The sequence below is a fragment of the Ursus maritimus genome, unplaced genomic scaffold, assembly GCF_017311325.1.
Source record: "Ursus maritimus isolate PB19 unplaced genomic scaffold, ASM1731132v1 scaffold_9, whole genome shotgun sequence".
Lineage (NCBI taxonomy): Eukaryota > Metazoa > Chordata > Mammalia > Carnivora > Ursidae > Ursus > Ursus maritimus.
Genome location: NW_024427107.1, coordinates 20,873,438 through 20,898,552, shown reverse-complemented (window position 1 = coordinate 20,898,552; position 25,115 = coordinate 20,873,438). Strand labels below are relative to the sequence as shown.

At 41.7% G+C, this 25,115-nt stretch overlaps 2 protein-coding genes across 6 annotated transcripts in view; one reads left to right on the top strand and one right to left on the bottom strand.

Moving 5' to 3' along the window:
• The window catches only part of XKR9 (XK related 9), a 90,212-nt gene extending 72,689 nt beyond the window's left edge, over positions 1–17,523 (bottom strand). For 3 of the 4 annotated variants that reach the window (XM_008710784.2, XM_008710786.2, XM_008710787.2), the window contains exons 1-2: positions 17,118–17,479; positions 8,518–8,654 (exon numbers count right to left, since the gene is read on the bottom strand). The gene's annotated coding sequence lies outside the window, so the exon portion shown is untranslated. Of the gene's footprint in view, positions 1–8,517; positions 8,655–17,117 lie in introns of all 4 variants that reach the window. The other variant, XM_008710785.2, reaches the window with a different exon arrangement.
• Positions 17,524–17,582: 59 nt separating this feature from the next.
• The window catches only part of TRAM1 (translocation associated membrane protein 1), a 30,905-nt gene continuing 23,372 nt past the window's right edge, over positions 17,583–25,115 (top strand). For both annotated transcript variants that reach the window (XM_040625578.1, XM_040625577.1), the window contains exon 1: positions 17,583–17,853. In XM_040625578.1, coding sequence (XP_040481512.1) covers positions 17,731–17,853 — 123 coding nt within the window. In that variant the 5' untranslated portion in view covers positions 17,583–17,730. The remainder of the gene's footprint in view (positions 17,854–25,115) is intronic.

The window sequence follows — 25,115 nt, the reverse complement described above, 5'->3', positions numbered from 1 at the left end:
CTGAATACAGCACCAGTTGATCAAACCAGAAAAACCCAATAGTTATTTTTGATATGCCCCCATCCCTCATCTCATCCAATTCTTCACCACGTACTTATTGACTATTCCAGCTCTAGAATTTTTTGTCTCTGCCTCTTATTCCACCAATACTCCTTAGTCCAGGCTGTCATCCTCTCTTGCATGGACAACTGCAATAACTCATAACTCTGGTCTCCCTACTTCTGTTCTTGGAAGGAGTTAGGGGACAGGGATGAGAAGGCATTCTGAACTGAAGAAATCTGCACAAAGCCATGTAATCACTGCCTTTTTGAAGAACCATGGCCCAACTGCAAGTGGATCTATTGGACGAGGGATGATAATGGAAGGCCCTTAAATTTCCTGGTTTTTGAAAGAGTCTAGGTAACTGAACTTTAACAAAAACAGTGGCATCCATTAAGTATCTGCTTTGTGCTGGGTACTGGATCAGGCACTGGGGACACAACAGGGAACAAAACAGTTTCTCTACTCTCAAAAGCAGCTTATACTCTAGTTGCAGAGATACACAGTTACAATACGCAGTACCATTAAATTTGGTTGGGTTATAGAAAGCTTAGAGGAGCCTGAGCTCAATCTTCATAGATGAGTAAGTCGTATCCAGTTAAAGAAGTTTAGAGATGTTTAGGAGATAAGAAGAATTATTCCAGTTAGAAGAAACAGTATATGCACATAAACAGAGATAGGGCAGAATGTCACATGATTGGGGAACTAAGTTCTATAGCGAGAGTATGTAATTTTTGTGGCTTGAAGTCATAGAGATAAGAAGCAGCTAGGGAACACAGAAATTTCACAGGAACCGATGTACTGACACCCAGCCATGCTTCACACAGGCTGGAGCATGCATAATTAAGGAATTAGAAAGCTAAGCACAGTCCAGAGCAGTTCTAGTATTATTTTGTTGCCTCCTCAAAAGCAAGAGTGTGTCCCCAACCATTATGGTGATTTCATTCCTCTTTGTTTCTATCATATCAGCCAATTACTTTACTCTCCATTCAATATACCCAGTGGAGTTGGATTACTCATAGCTTCTGCTTGCACATTTTCTGTTTACTCAAGAGCTTATATTCTTCTTGTCATCACCTCTGCCTTCTCTCTGTATATCTTCAGCTTCTGTTTTGCAACAACTGAGTAGCCCTCTATGTGTCTCAGACTCCATTCTCCTCATAGAAGAGGACCTGCTTGGTATAATTAATCTTCACTGTCCCTCTTTAAGAGAGCTTTCCTGCCATCATGTCTTTTATATTACTGACCAGCCTGTATGGTAACTATGCTAGACCAATCATCTGGGAACAGAAGGGAACCCCATTCAACAGTGGACAGGGTAAGGATTCTGAGATTTGGCCTTTTCAGTAAAGTGGGAGAAGTGAAAAAGGAGCAGAAAGGGTCTCAAAGGTAATAGAAGACAGGGTAACAGATACGAGAAATACTTATGAAAAGGAACAGCACTTAGAAACTACTAGATCTTGAAGAATGGGGATCAAGTAGAAAGGGAGAAATCTAGTAGAGCTCTGGTTTCTGGCTTGGACAGCTGAGTAGAGGTTGACCTGATAAGATAAGAAAATAAAGGAAATGGAATAGGTAGAATGGGTAAGGAAGGAAAGCTGTGTTCTACTACAGATGAGTTTGAAGTACCAAAGAATATCCAAAGGGAGATACCTAGAAGGCACTTAGATCTAGGGAGCTGGGGCCAAATAGGTATTATCTATTTTGCTGCAGGTGACAGAAACTTATTTTCAACTAGCTTAAGCAAATGTTGGTTGACACATGTAACCAACCTAAGAAGGATAAGGGTGGAGCCAGGCTTGTGAACAAGAATGAAGGTTTGGATCCCATCAATACAACCCCAGACCTCTCATTTCTACTCCCTTTTTTGCATGTCAGGGACCCAATAGCAGACTGGCTTCTTCACATAACAAGGGACATGACTACAGGCAGCTCTGGGCTCATATCCTAACCACTCCATAACCAGCAGGCAAAACTGGTTCTTTCAGCTTCGGTTTGAAAAATCCTAGGAGAAGGACTCCATGACTTACACTGGCTCATTTCCCAGTCCTTGGGCCAGTCTCTCTGATCTACAGAACATTATGTACTATATTTGGCCCACCTTTGGTCATACGCCTACCCCTGTGGCCAGAGTGGGTGAGTCTGTGCTCAAAGAAGAGTCACAGGAAGATTCTGGAGCAATATGGATTCCTTACTGAATACCTTTCCTTTCCTTCCAATGTACCTAAAACAGTTCTCTGCCGTAGCTCACAGAATGACTGGACCAACTCTTTGCAAACAATCTTTTCTGTATGTTTCTGTGAGATTTTTTTTTTTGAGTGTTTTTCAGTTATCTGGGAGTGTTTTCATATCTCCAGATTGTCACTTCAAGAAAAAGTCAGTACAGTTGTCTAGTAGCAGGGAAGCTAAAATCCTGGAGAAAATGAGAAAAGATTCAAGTGTTTCTTAATTCTGCCAGTACTATACATTAGTGTCCCCTCCCTTGCAAGTCACTCCTTGCTTACCAGAGCATGGATCAGCATGAAACTTGCTACCAACTTCCAGGAATTGTCAGAGCAGGAAAATGTACCATATCAGTCTTTTCCCTCAATCCACTGGGGGCGGGGGGGCCTTGAGATCTTGAGAGGATACTTTGTTTTGAAAAAAAGTTCAGTATTTGAAATATCGATTGTGAAAGTCTTAGTTCCAACCGCCTTGGTGCTGGGCCTTCTGAAACATTTGGAATTAAAATGGAGAATGGAGGAGGGATAGATAAAAGTGTATTTACTTGTGTATGCAGAACATATCTCTGGAAAGATACCAAAACTGTAAGAAAGCTTGATCGAGGATAGGATAATCACTATGACAGAGGTGTTTTAGCAGCCAAAAAAAAAAAAAAAAGGTCAATAGTGTTAAATGAAGACTCTTACTTTATGTGCTGTTTATGCTTATTTTACCAATTATTGGATTATATGACACTAAATTCTCAACAATATTATCATATTGTTACTGCATATTACCAATTTTACCCTGAAAGATTGCTCATAAATGCTAAAATTCTGAATCCTCAACAAATCCACATTAAAATCCATTAACATTAGAGGCAGTTTCAAAAACCATTAAGCATTATTCTTTGAAAATGTAATTCTATTTAGTACTATTTATGGCAGACTTACCACATGTTTATTGATACTCCTTTCCAAAACCCAATAAAAAAATACATATAAAGTGTACAGAGTTATAGATTCAAAAAAAAAAAAAAAAACAGTAAAAGGTACAAACCAGAGAAGACAGAGTGCAAGAGGGGACTGCGCAGATTATAACCAAATTTTGAAAGACTGCAGATAGAACTAGGGCAGTGATACAACTATAGCCTAAAACTGCTGTAGGAGGGAAGAAAGCCAATTCACCCTAACAACCCCTTGAGAAGTTAGGGCCCAGAGGCACCAGGTGCTGCAGAAGGTGGGGGCAGTGCTCTGTTCTAAAAGAGGGATTGTTGAAAGCTTATATGTGCAACAAAGCCGAGTGCTACACAGCCAGGCAACTGCTACCCCAAAAAAGAAACCAAAGTTTATTCCTGGAAGTGAAAGGCAGGGGGAAAAAAAAGTGAAAGAACAGTAAACTTCCATTCCCCTTTCCTTTCCTGTCCCCAGAACAGTGGCTTCCAAGTAGATGAATGTGAGGTAGAAGATTGGGAATTTCATCTCTAGAGAAAGTGAATGGTACAGACACAAACAAACAAAACACTTTACATACATTTATATATGGGTTCTACAACAAAATAGCCACAACTCCCTACAGTGAAACCTACAATCTGGCAAACCCTCCCATATATATATATATACAGTTTCCAATCAGGATCTCTTAATATAAACAAATCCAAAGTTCATCAGAAATGAAAGAACAAAATAAGCAAGAATAGGGAGAAAAAGACAGTGTAAGAAAAAATATTTTAATCATTAGTATTCTTAGATGAGGGAAGGTATTATAATTTGCAAAACAAGAATAGGATACTATGAAAAATAGCTCTATGAAAAAATCTTGGAATAGCACGGAGGACCATAGTGGAAAGGACGGAAAACTGAAGAGGGGGAAATCAGAGAGGGAGAGGAACCATGAGAGACTAAGGACTCCAAGGAAACAACCAGGATTTCAGAGGGTAGGGGGTGGGGGGATGGGGTAACCGAGTGATGGGTATTAAGGAGGGCACGTGTTGTGATGAGCACGGGGTGTTATATGCAACTAATAAATCATTGAACATGACATCAAAAACTAATGATGTACTATACAGTGGCTAACTGAACATTAAAAAGAAAGTGTAAATAAACATACCAAAATGCTAAAAGTTATGCTCTTTTTGGAGAACGGATTCTAGATCATTTTTGTTTTCTTTTTTACATTTCTATATTTTAAAAATGATGTTAGGGGTACCTGGGTGGTTCAGTTGGTTAAGCATCTGCCTTCAGCTCAGATCATGTCCTGGGGTCCTGGGATGGAGCCCCCCCACCCAGTCGGGCTCCCCACTCAGCAGGGAGTCCTGCTTCTCCACCCGCCCCTCCCCTCCGCTCATGTTTTCTCTCTCTCAAATAAATAAAATCTTTAAAAAAATAAAAATGATTTTTAAAAGAAAAAAACCTTGGGAGGTAAAAATATACAACCAAAATAAAGAGAAATTCTGGGAAACAAAGTTGAGAAAGTCTTTGGAAAACAAAACAACAACAGCAAAACAAAGGCAGAAAACAGAACGGAAAAGATGGAAGACTTTGGGAGGAAACCAGGAGGTACGATACCAAAGGAATAGGGGTTCCGGAAAAAAAAGAACAGAAAATAGTCAGAAATTATCAAAAAAATACAAGAAAATTTCCTAGAACTGAAGGACATGAGTCTTTCCGTTGAAAGGGTCTACTTAATGCCCAGCAATGTAAAAAAGATAAAACAATCCACACTGAGTCATTATAAAATTTCAGAACATGTGGGATAAAGAGGAGATCTTAAAAGACTCTGGGTTGTGGGTATGGTGGTAGGGTTAGGGGTTTGGAATCACTTAGAACAGAGCATGATCAAAACAGCACTGCCTTTTACAGTGTGTATTAGGACATAATGCCTTCAAAATTCTGAAGGAGGAAATTATTTGTCCTAGAAGCTTATAACCAACCAATCAATGGTGTGAGTACAAGGACTCGAAACATATACCTGCATGCACCTGTAGGGAACTGCTGGATAATGTACTCTAGAAGAACAAGAAAAAGAAAGTAACACAATCGAAATAGTAAATCCAACATTAAAAAAATGTCAAAAATGAGTTCTAGGATAAGGGTATGCCCAAAACCTGCTTTAGATTGGAGCAAGGAAGTGGGGACTCAGAGAGATCTCCAGAGGGGAAAATGCAACCAACTGATTACCTGGTATGTTTGAGCCTTTGGGAGGAAAAAGCTGCTGGTGGTCATACAACAGCTCTAGTTGAACAGCTGAAACAATGACTAGTTAATAGAAAACTATACTGGTGAGGGAAAAATGAGGCAATCATTGGATTCCAAAAAACAAAAGCTATGCAAGGAAGGAGTAATTATGAAATAGTATCTGTCACTGCAATTTTACATAGACAATAATGTAAGCACTGACTAAAAATTATGTTCTAGGAGAATAGAAGAAAGGAAACGGGAGATTGAGAACGCTAAATCATCACCTAAGATAACAGAAAATCAATAAAGTCTAAAATTGACAAATTGGGAAACAGAAGTATAAGCATTTTACTAATGCCAGAAAAAGCATCTCAAAAATAGAAAGAAATTGGGAAATGGTTTTCCTGTTAGTACTATTTAATTTTTAAATTAAGTAAATAGTTTGATGTAAACTAAACATTTTAATGTCAAAATACTGATATTATGCAATGGGTGAGTTCCAACTCTTTTAGTCCAGTGGAGCAAGCACTTTTGTCATAGAATTTTTCTCCTGCAAAAATTATCAGGAATTGGAAACAATGAGAGATACATGCTCATTTAGTGTTCTCTTAGCGCTAAGGATAAGAATCTTCCAGTTCGTATTCTTTAATGGATACAAATGTCAAGCATAAAGTTTTCCCTAAGAGGAAATCCTGCACCTAGTATCCTGGAAAACCTGGAGAATTAAGCTGAACTAGAGTCAAAGACATCCGTGGCCTTTTAAGTTTCACTGCAGTATGAAAACCATCTAAAGATAACTAGACCCGAGGTCACCTGAATCCAGCAGAGTGCTATTTATAGCTGTAGGGTAGATCCCAACTTTGTATTCCAGCCCTAATATAGTACAGTATTAAAGATCTATCATAGTTCAGAGTGTCTCCTATTGAGATCTAAACTGAATTTAGGATTCAGTAGCTAGCCAATGTAAAAAGGAAAAGACTCCACCTCTATCTCTCAGAGACTTCAGCTAACACTGTCTCTATGGTTGGTCAAGTTACCCATGACAAAATTTGCAGGAAAGCTAACACTGATATGACAGATGCCCTCACTTACGTTTACTAGTGTTTCTAAGAACTTTGGGGCGGCTAATGACCCCGAAGAAGCACTCTTCCAAAGAAAATAATATTTTTCCAAATCAGAGGCTTCCAAATATAAGTTAGGCTGCAGCAAGCCGGGCTACATGTATATGACCTTATTTTGTGCATGAGTATATTAATACTGTGCTATCTTTGGTACTTAAGATTTTGTAGGAAAGTGCATCTTTACCATAAGACCAGTCAATTAGTTTTCCCATGTTTGTTGCTATGATTCCATAAGATTTTAATCCATTGAGTATCCACTTCCTCCTTTTAGGGTGAGACTGACAGCTACTCTACAGCCATATGAAGTAACGTATGCTTTTCATATTTTCCCAAGGGTGGAAGAAAAATTTTCACTAACAGAAGCTCTCTGGTTTTGTACCAGAGAAGTCTTCCCAGCATACTTTGTGGAAGTAGATAACCCAGCCTCCTTCCCCTAAATCAGTTTTCAGAAATGGTAAAAATGTCTGTCACAAATGAAATATCTCAAGATTTTATATCTAAACCTGAAACTCCCAGGAATACTATTAGCCATCCATTCTCCCAGCACAAAGTGTACTCTTGAACCACTTGCATCCCATCATCTGGGGCACTTGAATATTTCCGAAGCACATTTCCGGGCTCTACCCAGATTTACTGAATCAGAATTTCTGAAGAAGACCAAGGAATACAATTTTTTTTATCAACCCAGATGACTGTTTTCCTACATCAACAGAATTCTAATTTAGTATTGTGTTTTCGGTTTTTATTTGTCAAAGGTTAGTGTGAGATACACACAAAATCTCGGGGGGTTTTTTTTAGTGCTATTGAGCACATTGTCTATTTTATTATTCAATGTTCTTTGGTATCCATGGAACAAAATCCCTTTCAGATTTCAGAGCTAGATAAAAGGTTTTCTCTCCGTGAACTGATATGTTTCCTTTATTAGACTAGCATTTGTCAAATTTGGCTAATCATCCAAATCGTCTGGGGAAATTTTCAAACATACACAGCTTCCCAGACCCCTTGTAAGACCCATTCACGAGAATCTCTAGGTGAGACAGGATCCATGTGATACTAATAATTAACAATGTTTCAAAAACTGTACATGGGACGATGTGTAGATAATTCACCATGATCACTTTTTGCCTTGACTTCCTGGAAGCTAGTCTTAAAACAATTTTTCTTGGCATTCAGTTCTTTTTTATATATATAAGATTTATTTATTTGAGGGGGGCAAGGGGCAGAGGGAGAGAGAGAATCCCATGCAGACTCCCCGCTGAGAGTGGAGCCCAACACCGGGGCTCAATCTCACAACCCTGAGATCATGATCTGAGCTGAAATCAGGAGTCAGAGGCTTAATTGACTGAGCCAGCCAGGCACCCCAGGATTCAGTTCTTTAATATAGTTATTCTCCTTTTCTAACCCCCGTTTTATTACTTGTCTGTTTCAGTATTTTTTAATGAATTTCAACTTCAGAGTAAATAATTTATAATAATACTATCCTTTGGACCAGCACATTCCTTGCAAGAGCATTTAAGCCCAAAATTAATCAGTTATTAGGAATATAGAGTGAAAGAATCTGGTGGGCTTAAAAGTTTCATCATTCAGATTTTATGGAGACTTCACAGGAAATTATTGTTTGAAAAAATTCTGAAAATAATTGCTATTAAAAGCCATATACATAATTAAGCTCTTGATCCTCTTTCAGCCTCTTTGCTATGGGTACTCCCAAGACTAAATAACACTGTTCTTCTTTCTTTTTATTCACCACCTCAAAGATCTAATCCATTTTAGTGGTGTTAACCATTACCATCATGCTGAACAATTTCCAGATGTATGCTTGAGCTTGAATCATTCACCAAAGCCCCAGGCCTAAATCCTTTGCTAAATGCAGAAACTCTTCATTTGGCTGTCTCCCAAAGACCACACATCAATATGAAGAAACTCGATACAATCCACAGTTTCACATTCCTGATTACCGTCCTCTCCCAACTCACCCTTTGAGTAAATAGCATCACCATCACCGTTCTTCCACGCCCTGAGCTGAATTAGTCCTTGGTCACTCACTTCTTTTAATCCCCACTCCACTTAGCAGAGCGGTATTTGCGCTCTAATTTGAGGATGTACATGCAATCTGAAAAACAAAGAAAATGCCAGTGGTTATGAGGGATGCTCAGAAGGAGCAATAACTTGCCTAGGGAATAAATGTGCCTTGTTTCACAGGAACAAAACTAAACATTTGTCGTAGACAGTCTCAGAGACAGAGCCCTCTCTCTTTTCCCCAGCCTAGTGCTCATGCCCCAAATCAAAAGAAACTACTAACTGATTTCCCCATATGTGATCTAGTCCTGTTTCCATTCATAATGGTAGTGGTGGTACTGGTAATGGTTCAGTCATAGTATTTATCCAATCAATTCCTCATCTGTAGAAGAGGAATAACAGTACCTAACTCAGTGAGATGAGTATTAAATATCCATAGTGTTTAGCACAGTGCTTGGTACCCAATAAATATTAGTTGGTATTATTTTTGTTGTTATTGTTAACAGAATATATTCACCTATTATGATTATTTCACTTTGATTTACACCAATTAAGCTCCACAAAACACCTAATTTACTCTTTAGTAAAATCTTACATAAGATTATGAGATTTTTTATAAGATAAAATGGGCATTCTTCATCTTGGGAATTAAAATTTGATGGTTGTAAAATCTGAAGTTATTTTGCTGAGCCTCTGTTTCCTTACTTTAAATAGGAATAACATTAGGTTCGAGGTTGACATGAGGTTAAAATTAACATATATCAACAGCACCTGGGAAGCTGCAACGACCTATATACATTTTAGTTGTTTTCATCTGTGCTGTAAGCGCTGCCTTAGAGCACACAGGCTGACGAAAACAAGGAAACCGATCCAGAGAATCCTTGGCCACCACCCCACGACCTTGATTCTACTAGGCACTGAGCCATATACCATTTTTGATGGCTCCAAGATATCAACTCAGTTCCACCAGTCACAAATTCCCTGAGGCATAAGGCCTTCTAATGTTAGAAGCCATTTAGGAAAGCACTTTGCACAGAAAGATGGTTTCATTAGTTCACTCTCCTCAGGTGCAAGTCATCTACTGGGTGGCCTCCCTGGCAGATGCAATTGCCCAATGATTTCACCAAGCATCCCCCAAATCTGCTGCTGTGTTTTGCACGTGACACCCTCCCCAGGAACCGCTTACCTACTATCATCTTCCTGTCTGTTCCTGAGAACTAGGAACCTCTTGAAAGCACAACAAATTCCAACTGAGACCCCCTCTTCTATCCGTGTCTGCTGAGATTATTTCAGCAATCTTTTCCATAGCCCTTGGCCATTGCCTCAAATACAAGTCACTCCAATCTCTATTACTCTCATCTACTCGTGTTCATGCTGCTACTGGATTTGTCTCCCCTGATCCAACCACTTCCTGCTGTTCCTCTACCCCCAGAACCATGTTCTCTGGAGTACCTGTGGTGGTTCATGTTCTTATTTGCCCAACAGCCCTTCCTCCACACCTTCCAGTAACAAACTCACATACCCTAGCCACAGGGAAAAGCGGGTCACCCAAAATGCGTGATCATGCTACCAAGCCAGACTGGTCTAGGTATCTCCTTGGGATTATTCTGACAGAACTTCCAAATGACCATGATCTCTGCCATGTAAATAAAGTCCATTTACAACAGGGAAGAATGAAGGAAGTTGAAACAAAAGATTAAAAAAAGGAGATGTATTGAGAATCCCAATGAGGTCAAATGCCTGGTTCTAGTTTCTAAATCCACAACGCACTCCGGTTCCCGAAGCTTTTTTTTCACTCTGTTAACTTTTAGCCCAATATATCTTCTTTTCAGTCACTTGCAACTAAAAGAATTATAACTAACATAATCCATCCCCTTATAAATGAACTCTCCTACATCCTCAGCTGTTTCACGAAACATTCCCTTCACCAGTAGCTTTGACTGTATCATAGCCCTCCCCTGAAACCACCAACCTCCTTCAGCTCTCTTATGTGGGGCTGACAATGCCCTCCCTCTCCAAACCATTACAGTGCCACCTTACTCCTGAAAAACCCCTGTCCCTTCAGCCATCTTTCCCTCCGCCCTTACTGCCATTAGTCTCCCCATTCATTCATTCATTCATTCACAAAAGGAATCTGGCTCCCAGTCGTCCTTCCATTGCCTTTCCTGATCTCATCACCTATGTGGGGGAACCTCCACTTGCAGATCCATAACTGTCTTGTCTCTACTGACCTTTTCCCCTTCCTTTCAGTGTGAAAACTGGTGTCCCCTCACACGTAAATGTAATCCCCTACCTATGTTCTGGTGGATCCCAAACCACAGAGACCTCAGTCCGTCATTCCCACCTCTTTCCATTGCCCCAGTGTCTTCAACTTCCCCCGCTTGTCCCCCCTTCTTGTCATCTAAACATGCACAACTGTCACATCATTCAAAAGCAAACACAAAACCTACCTGGCTCCTTTATTCCCCTTTAGTTTCATACCCTGCTCTCTCTTCCTCTTCAAAACTAAACTTCTTGGAAGCATTACACTCTTGTTTCCCTATCTTCACTTCACACCACTCTGAAACTGATCTATCAGCGAAGCTTTGACTCGGCCCTTGATGTGTTAAATAAAACAAGATTAAATAAAGTGAAATAAATTATAGATTAAAGGAGAGAAAGTCTACCTTGGGCCCCTTAAGCTCCTGGAGTCAGAAGATCACAGCCCTAGCCCTAGAGGGACACAGGAGTGGTCTAGGTGGGTCACAGACTTTCACCATCATCACCAGCCAGCTCTCCCTCAACCACCTCCAGGTGTGATGTGTCATCTCCTCCCAGACTTTCCTACTAGTAACAACACTGCATTATGAATTTGGTTTATTGTTTCCATAGCAATAAAAATTATACCCAAGGAAATTATGTAATTTCCAACTATTAATGGAGTAAATTTGCTTCCTCATAGAAGTATAATTTCTTCCTTACAATATGAATGCAATTTTATATTTTAAAAACTTACTGTAAATAATGTAATAGTGGCATGTAAACAGATCAATGACCTGCTTTTAAAAAAAAAAAAAAAAAGAGTGCTGTGTTTCTCTCAGGGCAGGAACTATCCTCTGGAATGGATTAGGTTGATGATCATTGCTTCCTGGAAGTTCAACATCTTCCTGTTAAGTGAAGCTCCTGGAGGAGTCCTTACATGAAACAAGAATGGGTATGGCAAACAGATTACCAGCCCAGTGACTTGGGCAAATTGTTTAACCTCTCTGAGCCTCAGTTTCTCCATTTAAATTAAAATAATAGCACCTATTTCATAGGGTTTTTGTGAAGACTAAATGCTCTAACCCATGTGAAATCAAAATATCTGGAATGTAGTAGGCATGCAACAAAGAGTTCCTCATCCTTCATCCTTTCAGCATCTAGGAGAGGTGGAAATGCAACAGTCCCATTTTTGTTCTCGCTTCTATCAGGTACCGTCTTGCGTTTTACTCTCACATCCTCTCAGAAGTGTTTTTCATCCTCGCATAGATCTTAGGTGGCCAACTACAGATAACCTCTTTCAGGGCAAAGATCGTCTGTTTCTTTGATATTTCTCATAACTATAGCAACCCTACACCAAAGATTTTCATGGATAGACCCAAATCCATATAATCTGCCTTTTGTCCTTTTCTAAATCATTGGAAGTATCCTGAGAATCCCAACATTTGAGGGCCCAAGCTACATTTGCCAAAAAATCACTTATCCAGAATGTAGTTACTGCACACTGTACAGTACTGTGGTCAACACTGTGCTGGACACACAATGGCCTCCAGAGTGGGACATACCTGAGCAACCAGTCCACTTGAAAGAAGCCTCCAGAGCCCCAAGGGCCTTGGTAAGACCACCTTACCCACTACCATGACCCACCCTGAGAGGATTCAATGGCAATCGCCCCTCCTTATAAACTCCTTAAAAGGCCAATTCTAAAAAGGAAGTTAAAGTTAGAACAGATTCCCTGCTTTCCCCTAAAAGACCAAGAGTAATTCCACCATGCATTAGAACCCTTTCCACCTTGGTACCCTCCAGAAGCAAACCTCCAGGGTCATCCATTGTCACCATCTTCTCTTCCCCCACATGATTCTGCTCATCCCCTTGGTGACATAAATTAAAGCCACCCCCCTGGCCCCTTCTCCTTTATCCCCTAGGGCCCCAACGGTGTCATCTGCCAAATCCTCCTCCACACTTTCCACCACTTTCTGAATATTTTCTTCACCCTGTAATGCAGAAACCTGCTACAGCTCTAACTGAAAGCTGAAACCTGCTTTCCTTAGTGCCTTGTCAAGAGGTGGCTGTTGCTTCCCTCCCGCTCCTCACATACCACCAGGGGTGGAGTGGGTGTTTTTCATGATCCTTATGGCTGATGATAGTTTTCCTCCCTCGCTCAAAAACCCCAGCTCTTCTGGAAGCCCATGCCCTCCAACTATACCACCCACTATCCCCCTGCGGCAATCATCTGCTAAACTCTCTGACTCCTCTTCATTTATGTCAGACGTTAGCACCTGGCTCATTCCCTGGCTCCCTTCCCATTCTACTCCTCCAGTCATTCTCGGTGACTGAACATCCATGTAAAGTGTGTGCCAAGCACCCTACCCTCCTCTCCTGGTGCCTTGACTCCTCACTTCCAATGCATTCCTCCTCCGTCCACCTCCGCACTCCCTCCCTTCATCACGCCCTTACCATCTCCTGGCCAATGACAGCACAACATCTGAACGCACTTCCAGCATCCAACTCCCTGACCACATCCTTCTCAACCAACTAGTCCCACTCCAGCCATCTTCAACCCCACGGGCGCCCCCCCATTCAGAGGCCCTAGCATGTTTCTCTGTCCTCTGCATCTGTCAGAGAACTGGCAAGGTATCGATGGCATGTTCAGAAGGGTTTAGTTGGAGAGGGTTTAATGAAGCACCTGTTCACAGAGAAGCGGGCAGGGGGAGGGAATGAACAAGAGATAGGGAAGCTCCTGATGATTAGGAATGTGGGAAGCCATGACCAGCAACAGCCTGTAGAGGCCAAGGAGAGATTGAGCTCACTGAGCCCAGGGAGACCTGGCATAGTGAGAGAAAGGTTACCTGGCAAGGGCTAGGACCACAGGAAAACACAGCCACTGCCAGAAACAGTAAAGCAAGGAGGAATCAAGGGACAATAAATCCCCAAAAGTCTCCTCTGATTTTTGGCCAGTACCTTCCCTCAGCCAAACTCAACTAGAAGTCTGCAGAGCTTTGCCTTTCACAGCAGAAAAGGGTGGACTGTAGGCTGCAGGGTGATAGAGGATCAGAGCACAACCACCCCTCACAGCATTCACTTCATTAGCCCTGCCCTTATCTGCAAACATCCTCAACACCCTTGCCCCTCTGCCACACGGGCCTTGCAAAACCCAGCTTTCTGCCTTCTCCACACCTGGATCCAAGCAGGGGGTGTGACTGGAGACAAGTGTCACTTTGAATTTATGCCCACAAGTCTCAAAGAGGCTCTGCTGTCTGATTTTGTTCCTCCAATCCATTCAGCCTCCTACAGTTTTACCCCATCCTCTCTTCAAACTCCATTGTACCATCCCCACTCCTGATGATTTCATTTCATATTTTACTGAGAAAACAGAAGCAATCAGAAGATGTACAAAATACAACTGAATTATCATAGACTTAAATGCAAAAGCTAAAACTGTAAAGCTCTTAGGAAAAACACAGGAGTAAATCTTTGTCATCTTGCGTTAAGTAATGATTTCTTTTTTTTTTTTTTAAGATTTTATTTATTTATTTGAGAAAGAGAGAGCAGAGTAAGAGAGAGAACACAAGCAGGGGGTGGGGCGGCAAAGGCAGAGGGAGAAGCAGGCTCCCCGCTGAGCAGGGAGCCCATGCGGGACTCCATCCCAGGACCCTGAGATCTTGACCCAAGCAAAAGGCAGACACTTAACCGACTAAGCCACCCAGGCGCCCCTAAGCAATGATTTCTTAGTACACAAAGGGCAATAATAAAAGAGGACACAGATCAATTGGGCATCATCAAAATTAAAAACTTTTGCGCTTCGAAGGACACCATCAAGAAAACAGAAGGACAGACTAGGAGAAAATATTTTCAAATCACGTATCTGAAAAGGGACTTGTATCTAGACTATATTTTAAAAACTCATAATTCAATAAATTTAAAAAAACCAATATATAGCAAAGGATTTGAAGAGACATTTCTCCAAAGATATACAAACACCTAGTAAGCACATGAAATGGCTAATAATCAACATCATTAGTAGGGAAATTCACGTCTAAGACACAATAAGATACTACTTTATACCACTGGGATGAATAATATTAACCAACAGAAAATAACAAATGTTGGCAAGGTTGAGTAGAAACTGGAACCCTCAGACATGGCTAGTGGGATTGTAAAATGGTGCAGCCCCTTTGGAAATCAGTCTGACAGTTCCCCCAAAAAGTAGAACATAAAGTTGCCATGTGACCAGTATCTCTAGGTATACACCCAAAAGAACTGAAAACAAGCGTCCATATAAAACTTACACACTAATGCTCACAGCAGCATTGCTCACAATCACCAAAAGGTGGATACAAACCAAATGTCTCCCAACTGATAAACAGATAAGTAAGAAGTGATATAGCCATACAACGGATATTATTTTGCCCATAAAAAGGAATGAAATACTGATACATGCTACAACATAGGTGAAGCTCAATACCCTCATTTATCCTAAGAGAAAGAAGCCAGTCACAAAAGACCATAATTCTATGTATGTGAAACGTCAGAACAGGCAAATCTAGAGAGGCAGTAAGATCAGTGGTTGCCAAGGGCTGCCAAGACCGCAAGGGAAAATGGAGAGTGAGTGGTAACATGTACAGGATTTTTTTGGAGGGTGATAAAAATGCTCTAAAGTTAGAATATGGGAATGGCTGCACAACTATGTTAACGCATGAAAAACCACCAAATTGTACACTTGGTGAACTATGTGATATAAATTGTAAACATTTTTAAATTTTAACTTAAAATTTTAAAATTTTCAAAAAATACAATTGAATCCTAAGAGACAGAATGCCTAGATCAGTCATACAAGTCAGCAAAGGTTTCAAAGAGATCACGCATGAGTGAGACTTGAAGGCACAGTGGGAATACGCTGGGTGTATGAAGAGGATAGGAGAAAACATTCCAGACAGAAGCAGCAGCAGGTACAAAGCTGGGGGGAGCATGGGAAAGACAGCATGATCTAGAGTGTACAGAATGTGGAGTCGGAAATGCTCGCACTGAGATTGGGTTTGAGCCTGTCTGGGTAGGCAGGGGTCAAATCATGAAGGGCTACTTAGTCCTGTTAGCTTTCCATGAATGAAAAGGAAAACCACCAAAAAATTTTGAACCTGTTAGATGCATCATTCTAATGTAAAAACTGAAAGCTTGATTTGGAGGTAAGGGAAACTAGTAATCATTTGACCAGAAAGGAGAACAGTAATAGCTAACATGTGGAGAGCCCTAGCTCTCTACTAAGCACTTTCCTGGAATCATCTCATGTAATTGCATCACATTTAATTACAATCATCTTATAGATGATAGTTGCATAGCTCGGTCCCTCGCCTCCTTTAGGTCTTAAGGCTAATGTAACTTCCCCATGCTTTCCCTATTCCCTTTGCTTTATTTTTCTCCAGGACCCTCAGCTCAATTTAACATGTTTCACTTTTTAAATCCTGCTTAAAGATCCTCTCTTCTCTCTAGAATGAAAGCTCCTAAGACAGGTTAATTTGTATTTTTCATTTAGTTCTGTATCCCTAGTGCCTAGCATATGGGTAAATGCTCAATATTTTTTGAATAAATAAATACATAAATAAATGAGGAAATCGAGTCTCAGAGATTAAGTAGCTTGTCCGCCGTCATTCAGGTAATAAGTGGCAGAATTCTGATTCAAAACCCATGATTAAACCACTCAGCAATTCGACGAAGTTGTAATTTTGTAGGCAAAAGGTAAGTCTCCTCCTGAGGCTGTGGCAGTGGTAGGGGGGAATTACCTGAGTGTGATAATAGTTTGCATGTGGAAGGATGCTGAAAGGTTATCGGTCCAGGATGACTTTGGTTTTTAGATTTGCCGAACGGGTAAACAGTGGTGCGATTTAAGCGAAAGAACACAAAGGAGTCTTGGTTTGGGTAGAAAGATGAAAGAGAAAGATCTGTCTCGTCCACAAACCTTTTTTACCATCTCTCTAGATTACCAAGAAATGTTAATAAGTATCAAGCAAGTAAACCCAAACTAATCGTGATTGTCTTCAGTGAGAGGAGGGAGGGATGGGGATGGGTAGGTGGGACCGAATAGGAAGTGTTAAAAAAAATAATAATAATGAAAAAAAAAAAAAAAACACTAGTTCAAACTTTCAACAAATGTTTTTTTTTAAGTCCCCAAGAGTGTTTACCTTCAGCTCAGGGCGTGATCCCGGCGTTACGGGATCGAGCCCCACATCAGGCTCTTCCGCTATGAGCCTGCTTCTTCCCAAGAGTGTTTAAAATAACTCTGAAGTTAATTTTTAAGATGATAAAACTGAAGAATGCACCTTACCCTGGCATAGTTAGGCTGTAGTCCTGTTTAGATTACCGTGGTGGTGGCGGAGGCTTACAAGAAGTGACAATCTATGTGGAAGCAAGCACTGACACCCAAGCCCAGAGTGGCCAGGAGGGCGGGAAGGCATGCTTGCGGCCATGCACGCTACAGCACGTGGCCATTCTCTACCCGCCGCGGACTCAGCTGTTAACTAGGCGCAGGAAGCTCGCGCCTCAAACGATTCCCAACCTCCATCCTGGACCGGAGCAGTGGGCGTGCCGCTCCGGTTCCTTACCCAGGAGGGGCCTTGGGCCGACGGCCTCCGGTCCCCAGGCGGCGCTGTGGGCTCGCAGGGGCGACCCCGGCACGAGCGAGCGCCGTCTCCCCGGTGCGCATGCTCACCCCCGCTGTGGGCTTGCCTTCTTTTTTTTTTTTTCTTTTTTTTCTTTTTTTCCGGGCGGCCCCGGCGGCTGCGTACTGGCTGTGGGATGGGAAGTGAAGCCCCAGCGAGCGGCAGCGGCGGGGCTGTGAAGAGCAGCCAGGGGGAGGCGGCGGCAGCAGCTAGTCGGTGAGCAGCTGGAAAGAGCAGAGCCGGGGAGGAGCACCTGCAGGCACGGGCGGTGGCTTCACCATGGCGATTCGCAAGAAAAGCACTAAGAGCCCCCCGGTCCTGAGCCACGAATTCATCCTGCAGAATCACGCGGACATCGTCTCTTGTGTGGCGATGGTCTTCCTGCTGGGGCTCATGTTCGAGGTGAGTCCGCCCCGCGCCCCAACCGCCTCGCCGCCCCGTCCTCGGGCTGCCAGCCTCGGCCCCTCGGTCGAAGACCGCGGGGACCGGACAACCGAGCGCTGGACCCCGAGATGCAGGCCTGCCCTGCCCTGCCGTGCCCAGCGCCGGCCTCGGGATGCCGAGCCCTGGCAGGCCTGGCCGCCGCCCGCAGGAGCTGGGGGCCGCCGCGTCGCCCTCTTAGCCGCGGCGCACACCCCGCCCCCGCCCCCGTCCTCGTCCTCGTCCCTTCCCGTCGGCCGCGCCGCGCAGTTCCTGATTCCCGCGAAGGGTTACGTGGCAGCCGGCGAGGGGCCGGCGGGCGGCGGGGGCGGCCCCTGCGCTGCCGAGCTGGCTCCGGGAGGGCGGGGGGGCGGCCGGCCCTGGGCGCCGAGTGCGTGGAGCCGGCGAGGGCTGCAGATTAGTGGAGGCCAGGCCTCGGGGGGCCCCTGTAGGACCGAGTTTGGGATGAACACGAAACGGACGGAGCCGGGCGTCCGCTCGCTATTTGAAGGGCGGCGGCCGCGGGGCAGCGAGTGATCGCCACGAGTTCGGCACACTGAGGCACACCCGATTGTTTTCATTCTTCTTTCCCAAACTGGTATTATTGCCACTTACCGAACTTTTTGCCGTGCTCTTGCTTTTCCCTTAAAGAAACAAGGTTTGATCCATAAATCTCGCTTCCGAACAGCAGTGCCAAGAAGCCGAGTGATTTTCTTTTTGTTTCGTGAAGTATGAGAGGAGGAAATGTCAGGAGTGTGTAAATTCTCTTCCCACATATCTAGTATTTTGATGACTTATTTAACAGCTGTTGAATGTGGGTAATAAACTTTGCAAGGTGAACGTGTATATAACATCCTACGGTTTTCTTTCCCTCACTCCTCAGTACACACGCCCATTCCTTATCTTCTTTTCCTTTTAGATTTTTCTGTATAGACGCTATGTGCCATCAAATACACTAATTATTTTGTTTATGTATTGTTTGTCTCTCTCCTCCTGGAATATAACCTCAGTGAGGGCAGAAACTTTTAGGTTTTATTACTCTGTTTCCAGTGCCCAAAATAGCACCTGGGACATCGTAGGTGCTTAAGAAATATTTGTTGGATGAATGACATTAAAAATTCTTGAGAAAAACTAGTTGAATGAGACTGCCAGTGACCGCCGAATAAGTCTTTTTATGAATAAGATGAATAAAATTTTTAAGTGGAGTCCACGTGGGTTTTATAAATATTATTAGGTAACAGCATTTTAGTTTACTTTTGCTTCTCTTCTAATAGGTTTTTCTGGATCTAGACAGATGTTTTTATTCCTGACAGTGTCATTTATTCCACTTAGCCCACTGCTGTGGAGGTAGTAGGTATGGTGGAAGGGAAGGTAGAAGGGAACTAACATATGTCCCCCGCTTTTAGGCTGACCCTGTGCTACTTACCTATTGGGTGACCCAAGTCTAAGCCTCAGTTTTTCAATGTAAGGAATTAACAGCCCCTGTGGTATTCTCACAGCCATTGTTATGTTACAGGGATCGGATAATATGGTGTGACTGCATCTGATGGTTGTTTAAAGTGCTGTATGAGTGTATCATATTAAAAATGCAATTCTACACATTTGTACTCACTTTCTGAATTTTACATTTGTATATACTTTGTTTTGATATTAGAAGTAATATTTTGTATGTAGAGTATATTCAACAATTTTGTAAAACTTGTCATAACCCATCTCCATATGGTAAGAATTCCTGACTTTAAAAATAGAATCTAAGAATAATATTATCTGCAGGATATATTTGCAGTGATTTGAATAAAATGGAATATTAATCCGAAATCCCGACACTTAGAAATGGTATAACTTTGCTTTTATGTAAAAGATTTCACAGTCTCTTACCACATTTCTAGGGAAGTTCACCACCCATACCTTTCCTCACATATCAATGATTTTTTTTTAAGATTTTATTTATTTAACGGGGGGCGGCGGGGAGGAGCAGAGGGAGAAGGACAAGCCGACTTAATGCAGAACGTGGAGACGACCACGGGGCTCAGTCTCACAGCCCCGAGATCTTGACGTGAGCCAAAATCAAAAGACTACATGACGCAGCCACCCAGGCGCCCCATGTCAGTGATTTTTTTTTTAATAGTGAGTGGATTTTTGCTTCTATGTAAATCTGTAAAATTTGTAAATCTAAATAGATACAACAAAGATCTAAATAGAACTTTTTAGTTCAAAAGAGAATGTTAAAGTAAGATACAGAAGAGGAAAGTTTGTGCAAGTTGTACGTTTTTCTTACCACATGTTAAAATTTTAGGATTTGAGTGCATGTTATCTACATATTGGGAAAAACTGACGAAGTTAGTTTTGCTGTTTGACTTTTAAAATAATTGCTGCTGAATCTCAAAATTAACGTAACTATAGAATTACAGGATTTGTGTTAGAATAATAGAGAAGTTAATGTTTTTGCAGTAGAACCTGTTAAGGCTTTTGTGTAAATATATTGAGAAAATGTCAGCAGATTTACAGAGAAATTGACAAAGTGATAACAGATACTGTATTACTAGCCAAAATGAAAAGTCAATATAAATATACTGTAGGAGCACAGACGCTATAGCTAAAGGGGTCCGTGTTCAAGTTAGGGTTCTGCAGCTTGCTGCCTGGATGACCTAGGGCAGATTCTTTAACTTCTCAGAATTTGTTTCCTTTCTGTAAAACAGGGCTCATTGAGTTACTTGGAGAATTAAATTAACTAATGTGTATCCTGGCTTTGTTCAGTGCTTGGTTTACAGGCCGTGCCATAAATAGTAGCTGTTATTATTCATTAGATATTTATCAAAGTTGAAAACAGAACACAGCAATTTTATATGAGAAAAGGGTCCCATGGCTAGCATCTAAACAGATTATGTGTTAAAAGGTTGATAAAAATGTAGTCTGTTTTGGAGAAATCTAAGTTTAATTTCTAGGAAACTTCATCTTATCAAGAATTGCTCGTAATTTTGAAATCATGGTTTTAATACAGTCAGTGTCTGTCCACATAATGCAAATCATGGTGTTTAGGTAATGGCTTCATGTTTGAGTGGGGAAAATTTGAACAGTTGAAAAATAGAAGGGTGCTTGGGAATCCAAGTGAGGATAAGAGGAGTGAGGAGTTAGGGGTTCCCAAGAGGAATATTTTCTTCTGGAAGGGATGTTCTTTACAGGAGTCTAGGTGTTTTGTGCCATGCAGATTTGGGGGAACATTTACAATTACAGCTATCTTGGAACTATTTTGGAGGTCTGTTGTATTTTTAAGGATGACTTGCCTTAGTGCTCACATTTTCTTTCCATCTCGTTTTTTAAGAACTTTATTTAAGCTTAAGGTGATGGGGAAGTGGAATGTGATATTCAGAAATTGTCTTTATCTTTCAGGCGTAGAGTCAGTGTAGTAAATCACACCTTCCTCTAACAAATACAATATAATTTTAACAAGAAAGAAACATCAAGCCCAAACTGGTGACCTCTTGATTAAGAAAACATTAGGATATTCATGATATTACATACAACATAGAATTAGATAATTCCTTAGAGTTCGTGGAACCTGTGTAAGATGTATCTGAGTAAGTTTCGTTCTTTTCTTGTAAATGGAAAGCAGTGGTATAAATGTCCAGAACTGTCATAAACTCAGTTATTTTTACTTTCGAATGTGTTACATATTCCTACAGCATATTTTATTCCAAACTAATTTGTCTTACTATTAATCGATTGTAATATTAGTTTAAAGCAATGCTGGCTGGGGTATGAGGCTTAGGAGGCCTAGAAATGGCCAGTAGCATGATTTTTCTGTAACTTTTTAGGGTGTGTAGTTTGTATTTTTCCTCTTGCTCTACTTATGCCACATGCTGAAGTAGCTGGAGGCCAGATTTTAATTTTATTTGGAAGCCTACCATAAAAAGATAATCTAATTTTTGTTTCTTTTGGTATTTGATATTAAATTTATCTTTGAAGAATTTTACTTGTCACTTGTAAAGGACTCCTGAGAAGTTTTCTCAGCTACGGTAGTGGCAACCTCATATTCTAAACTAGAAACAGGTATGTGGAGAAAGTATGTTTGTGTTGATACATGTGGAGTCTAAACAAAGATATCAAAAAATGAAATTTGGTCATCTTTCAGCTTTATTAAAAATAATCACACGAAAGCAGTGTTGCCCTGGAAACTCATGCCATCGTTCTGCTCTAGTGCATTCATGTGAATGACCCAAATGGTAATACCAGAACCCTTGCTGGCCTTTTCAATTCAAGTGACCTTTCCGTATCTACAACAGTTAAGCAACTCACTTTAGTGGCCATACCGTGGACTTTATCACGTAGTCCTGGCTTGTTTCCAGTTTCTGATTTCCAGTAAGCAGAGCAGCCACAACCTACATGTTGTTTCACCTCCTTCATTCTGCTGCTCGTTTGCTGACTCTCCACCTAGTCTAAGCTTCTATGGTGCTTTGGCCCCCTCATTGCTTTGCTTTCTTCCGGCATACTTGACTTATCCACACTTACCTCGGGCCTCAGCTCCCTTTTCCTCTTGGTCTTTTCTCCATATTCACCCTACAAATACGCAACCATCGATCCAGCCGGTCCTCTGCCTTTTCTGTGCTTCTCCATTCATAGATTGCTACGGGTTGCCAGAGGAAGTCATACACTTGTGCTGATAGATTATATTACAAATCCCAGGTTTCTAATCTCAGACATCAGTAACACCCAGTGATCTTTTTTACTTTTCCCTGGCCAGCTCCTTTCCCTACAGGAATGAAATAAATACTCATCATTCAAGTCCCTAATTGTGTTTAACAGATGGCATTGCTTTTTTTCCCCCACAGGGAAAATAAGAGTTTACCACATGTGCATTTCTTCACTTTTCCTGCCTTTTGAACTTAATCTATCTCATCCATTACTACCTTCCTCCCCATCTAAGAAGAAAACCTTCAAGATTAGCTTCCAGCTCTATCCTTATGTTTCATTTCCTATCAGATCTTTCTATCCATTATCCTTTCTTCCTTTTCCCTGGCACCTTCCTGATTGCCCCCACATAAGCTCAGTCTGTCTCAAAAACAACATAAATCTTGACCTGGCATCTATCACTGGGTACCACTTTGTGTCTCCTGTGTTCTTCAGTCTGTGGTGTGGTTTTTGCTCTCATTACTTCATTGAATTCACTCAAGCCATGACCGCTGATGGCTTCTTAAAATGTCCAGTCCATTGTGCTCTTTTCCTGCCATGTCTCTTTTGAAACTTTGACTTTATTAACCACACCTTTTTGAAACGTTTCCCTCTTGGCCTTGGGGGCATCAAGCTGTCTTCATTCTCTTTCTGCCTCTTCTTATTTTGCCACCAGCTTTTTCTCTGCCCACTCCACGGTGCTGATGTTGTCCTACTTCTCTGCAAACACTATGCAGTCTCCGTAGATGATTTATGTACCCCCACAGCTTCAACTACCTCCTGGAAGTAGAGATTCCCCAAGTCTTTAAGCAGGGGTCTCCCTGCAGAGTTCCAGGCTGAGGCTTATCTGCCTGATGGTCTTTCCACCCGAATATCTCACGGAAGTCTAAGTCTGTCTAAAACTCAGTTTTTTCCGTTTTCCCCAAAAGCTGCTGCCCCTCCTGTATTCCACATTTGTATTAACAGTATTACTTTGCACCTAGTTGTTCAAGCTGTAAGTATCCATACATAATCTGTGACTCTTCCCTCTCGCTCCACACGCCTTGTTCTGCCTCAAAAGTACTGTCTCTGTCCCACTACCACTGCCTTACTTCAGGCCTTATTATTTCATGCGGTCTCTTGCAGAAGTCTTTTATTTGACTTGGGTACTTCAGTTTATGTTTTATCTAGTATTTAATCAACAGAATTAATCAGTCACCTAACATGGGTCAGGCCCCATGGTGGCCTCTAAATATACAGTGAAGAAGCAGGCATGGTCCCAGCTCTTATGGAGCTTACTTTCTAATGAGTGTGACAGAAATTAGTAGTATTATCACACCAAGAGTATGTGTTTTGAAAGAAAGGAACACAATTCTCTGAGATAATCTAACAAAGCCTACCTTGAAAAGGTGTGATTGAATTGAGGTCTGAAAGGGGAAGGTTTTCAATAGAGTTTCAGATAGAGCTGCATGTGTACAGACCCTGTGATGGGAGGAATCCAGGAGACAGTGCTCTGAGGTCAGGCTGGAGAGGCAGAAGGGAAGGGTCATGGATTATTGTATGGGCCACATTAAAGATTTTGTTCTTTGGGCACCTGGGTGGCTCAGTCGGTTGGGCATCCAACTCTTGATTTCGGCTCAGGTCATGATCTCAGGGTCATGGGATCAAGTCCCCCATTGGGCTCTGTGCTCAGCAGAGAGTCTGCTTGGGATTCTCTCTCGTTCCCTCTGCCCCTCCCCCCCACTCATGCTCTCTAAATAAGTGAACAAATAAATAGGTAAGTAAATAAATAAATGAATAAATCTTTTTTAAAAAAGGATTTTGTTCTTTATCCTAGAAAGAATGGGAATCCAGTGAAGAGTTTTCAGGGAGGAGGTAGGGGATGGGTGGGCATGGGGAAAGGTATTAACATGGTCAGAAGATGATTCTGGTTGCAGCGTGGAGAATGGTTTCAGGGGGCTCGAAAGACCACTTAGTAGGTACATCCATGATCTTTCCAAAAAGCACAAATGAACTTCCCCACCTCCTAATTCTCTAGTTGTGCTGAAATAAAATCTAAACTATTTAGTCCAACAAACAAGGCCCTTTCTAACACTTGAGAAGTTTTCTAGGCTTTTCTACCGCTTACTGATGTGTATCCATGCTGGCCCTCATGTTTGCTGCTATTTAACCTTTGTGGTTTCTGTTCTACCTATGCTGCCCTCATCATCCCCCTTTATGAGCCTAGGGAACTTCTGTTTTCCAACAAGAAACAGTTCCACACCATATCCTCTGAGAAGCCTTTCCAGAACATGCCTCATTCCCCACCGCAGGAAAAAAACAAAAACAAAATTCATTGTTTATCCTGAATACCTGTTGGCACTGATTCTTTAATATTATAACAGTTTGATTACCTGTCTTCCTGACCCAGCTGAACTCCCAAGTGGTCGGGGATTGTATCATTCATCTTTGTTATCCTTTCTTGTCTAGCACATTACCTGGTGCCTATAAATATTGAGTAAGCGTTCCATTTTTCTGTTCTGACCACTTCACTTTTACCAATATAATCAGGTCAGTTAAATATTTATGGGGCACTTAACTATCCCAGGTGTGTGAGA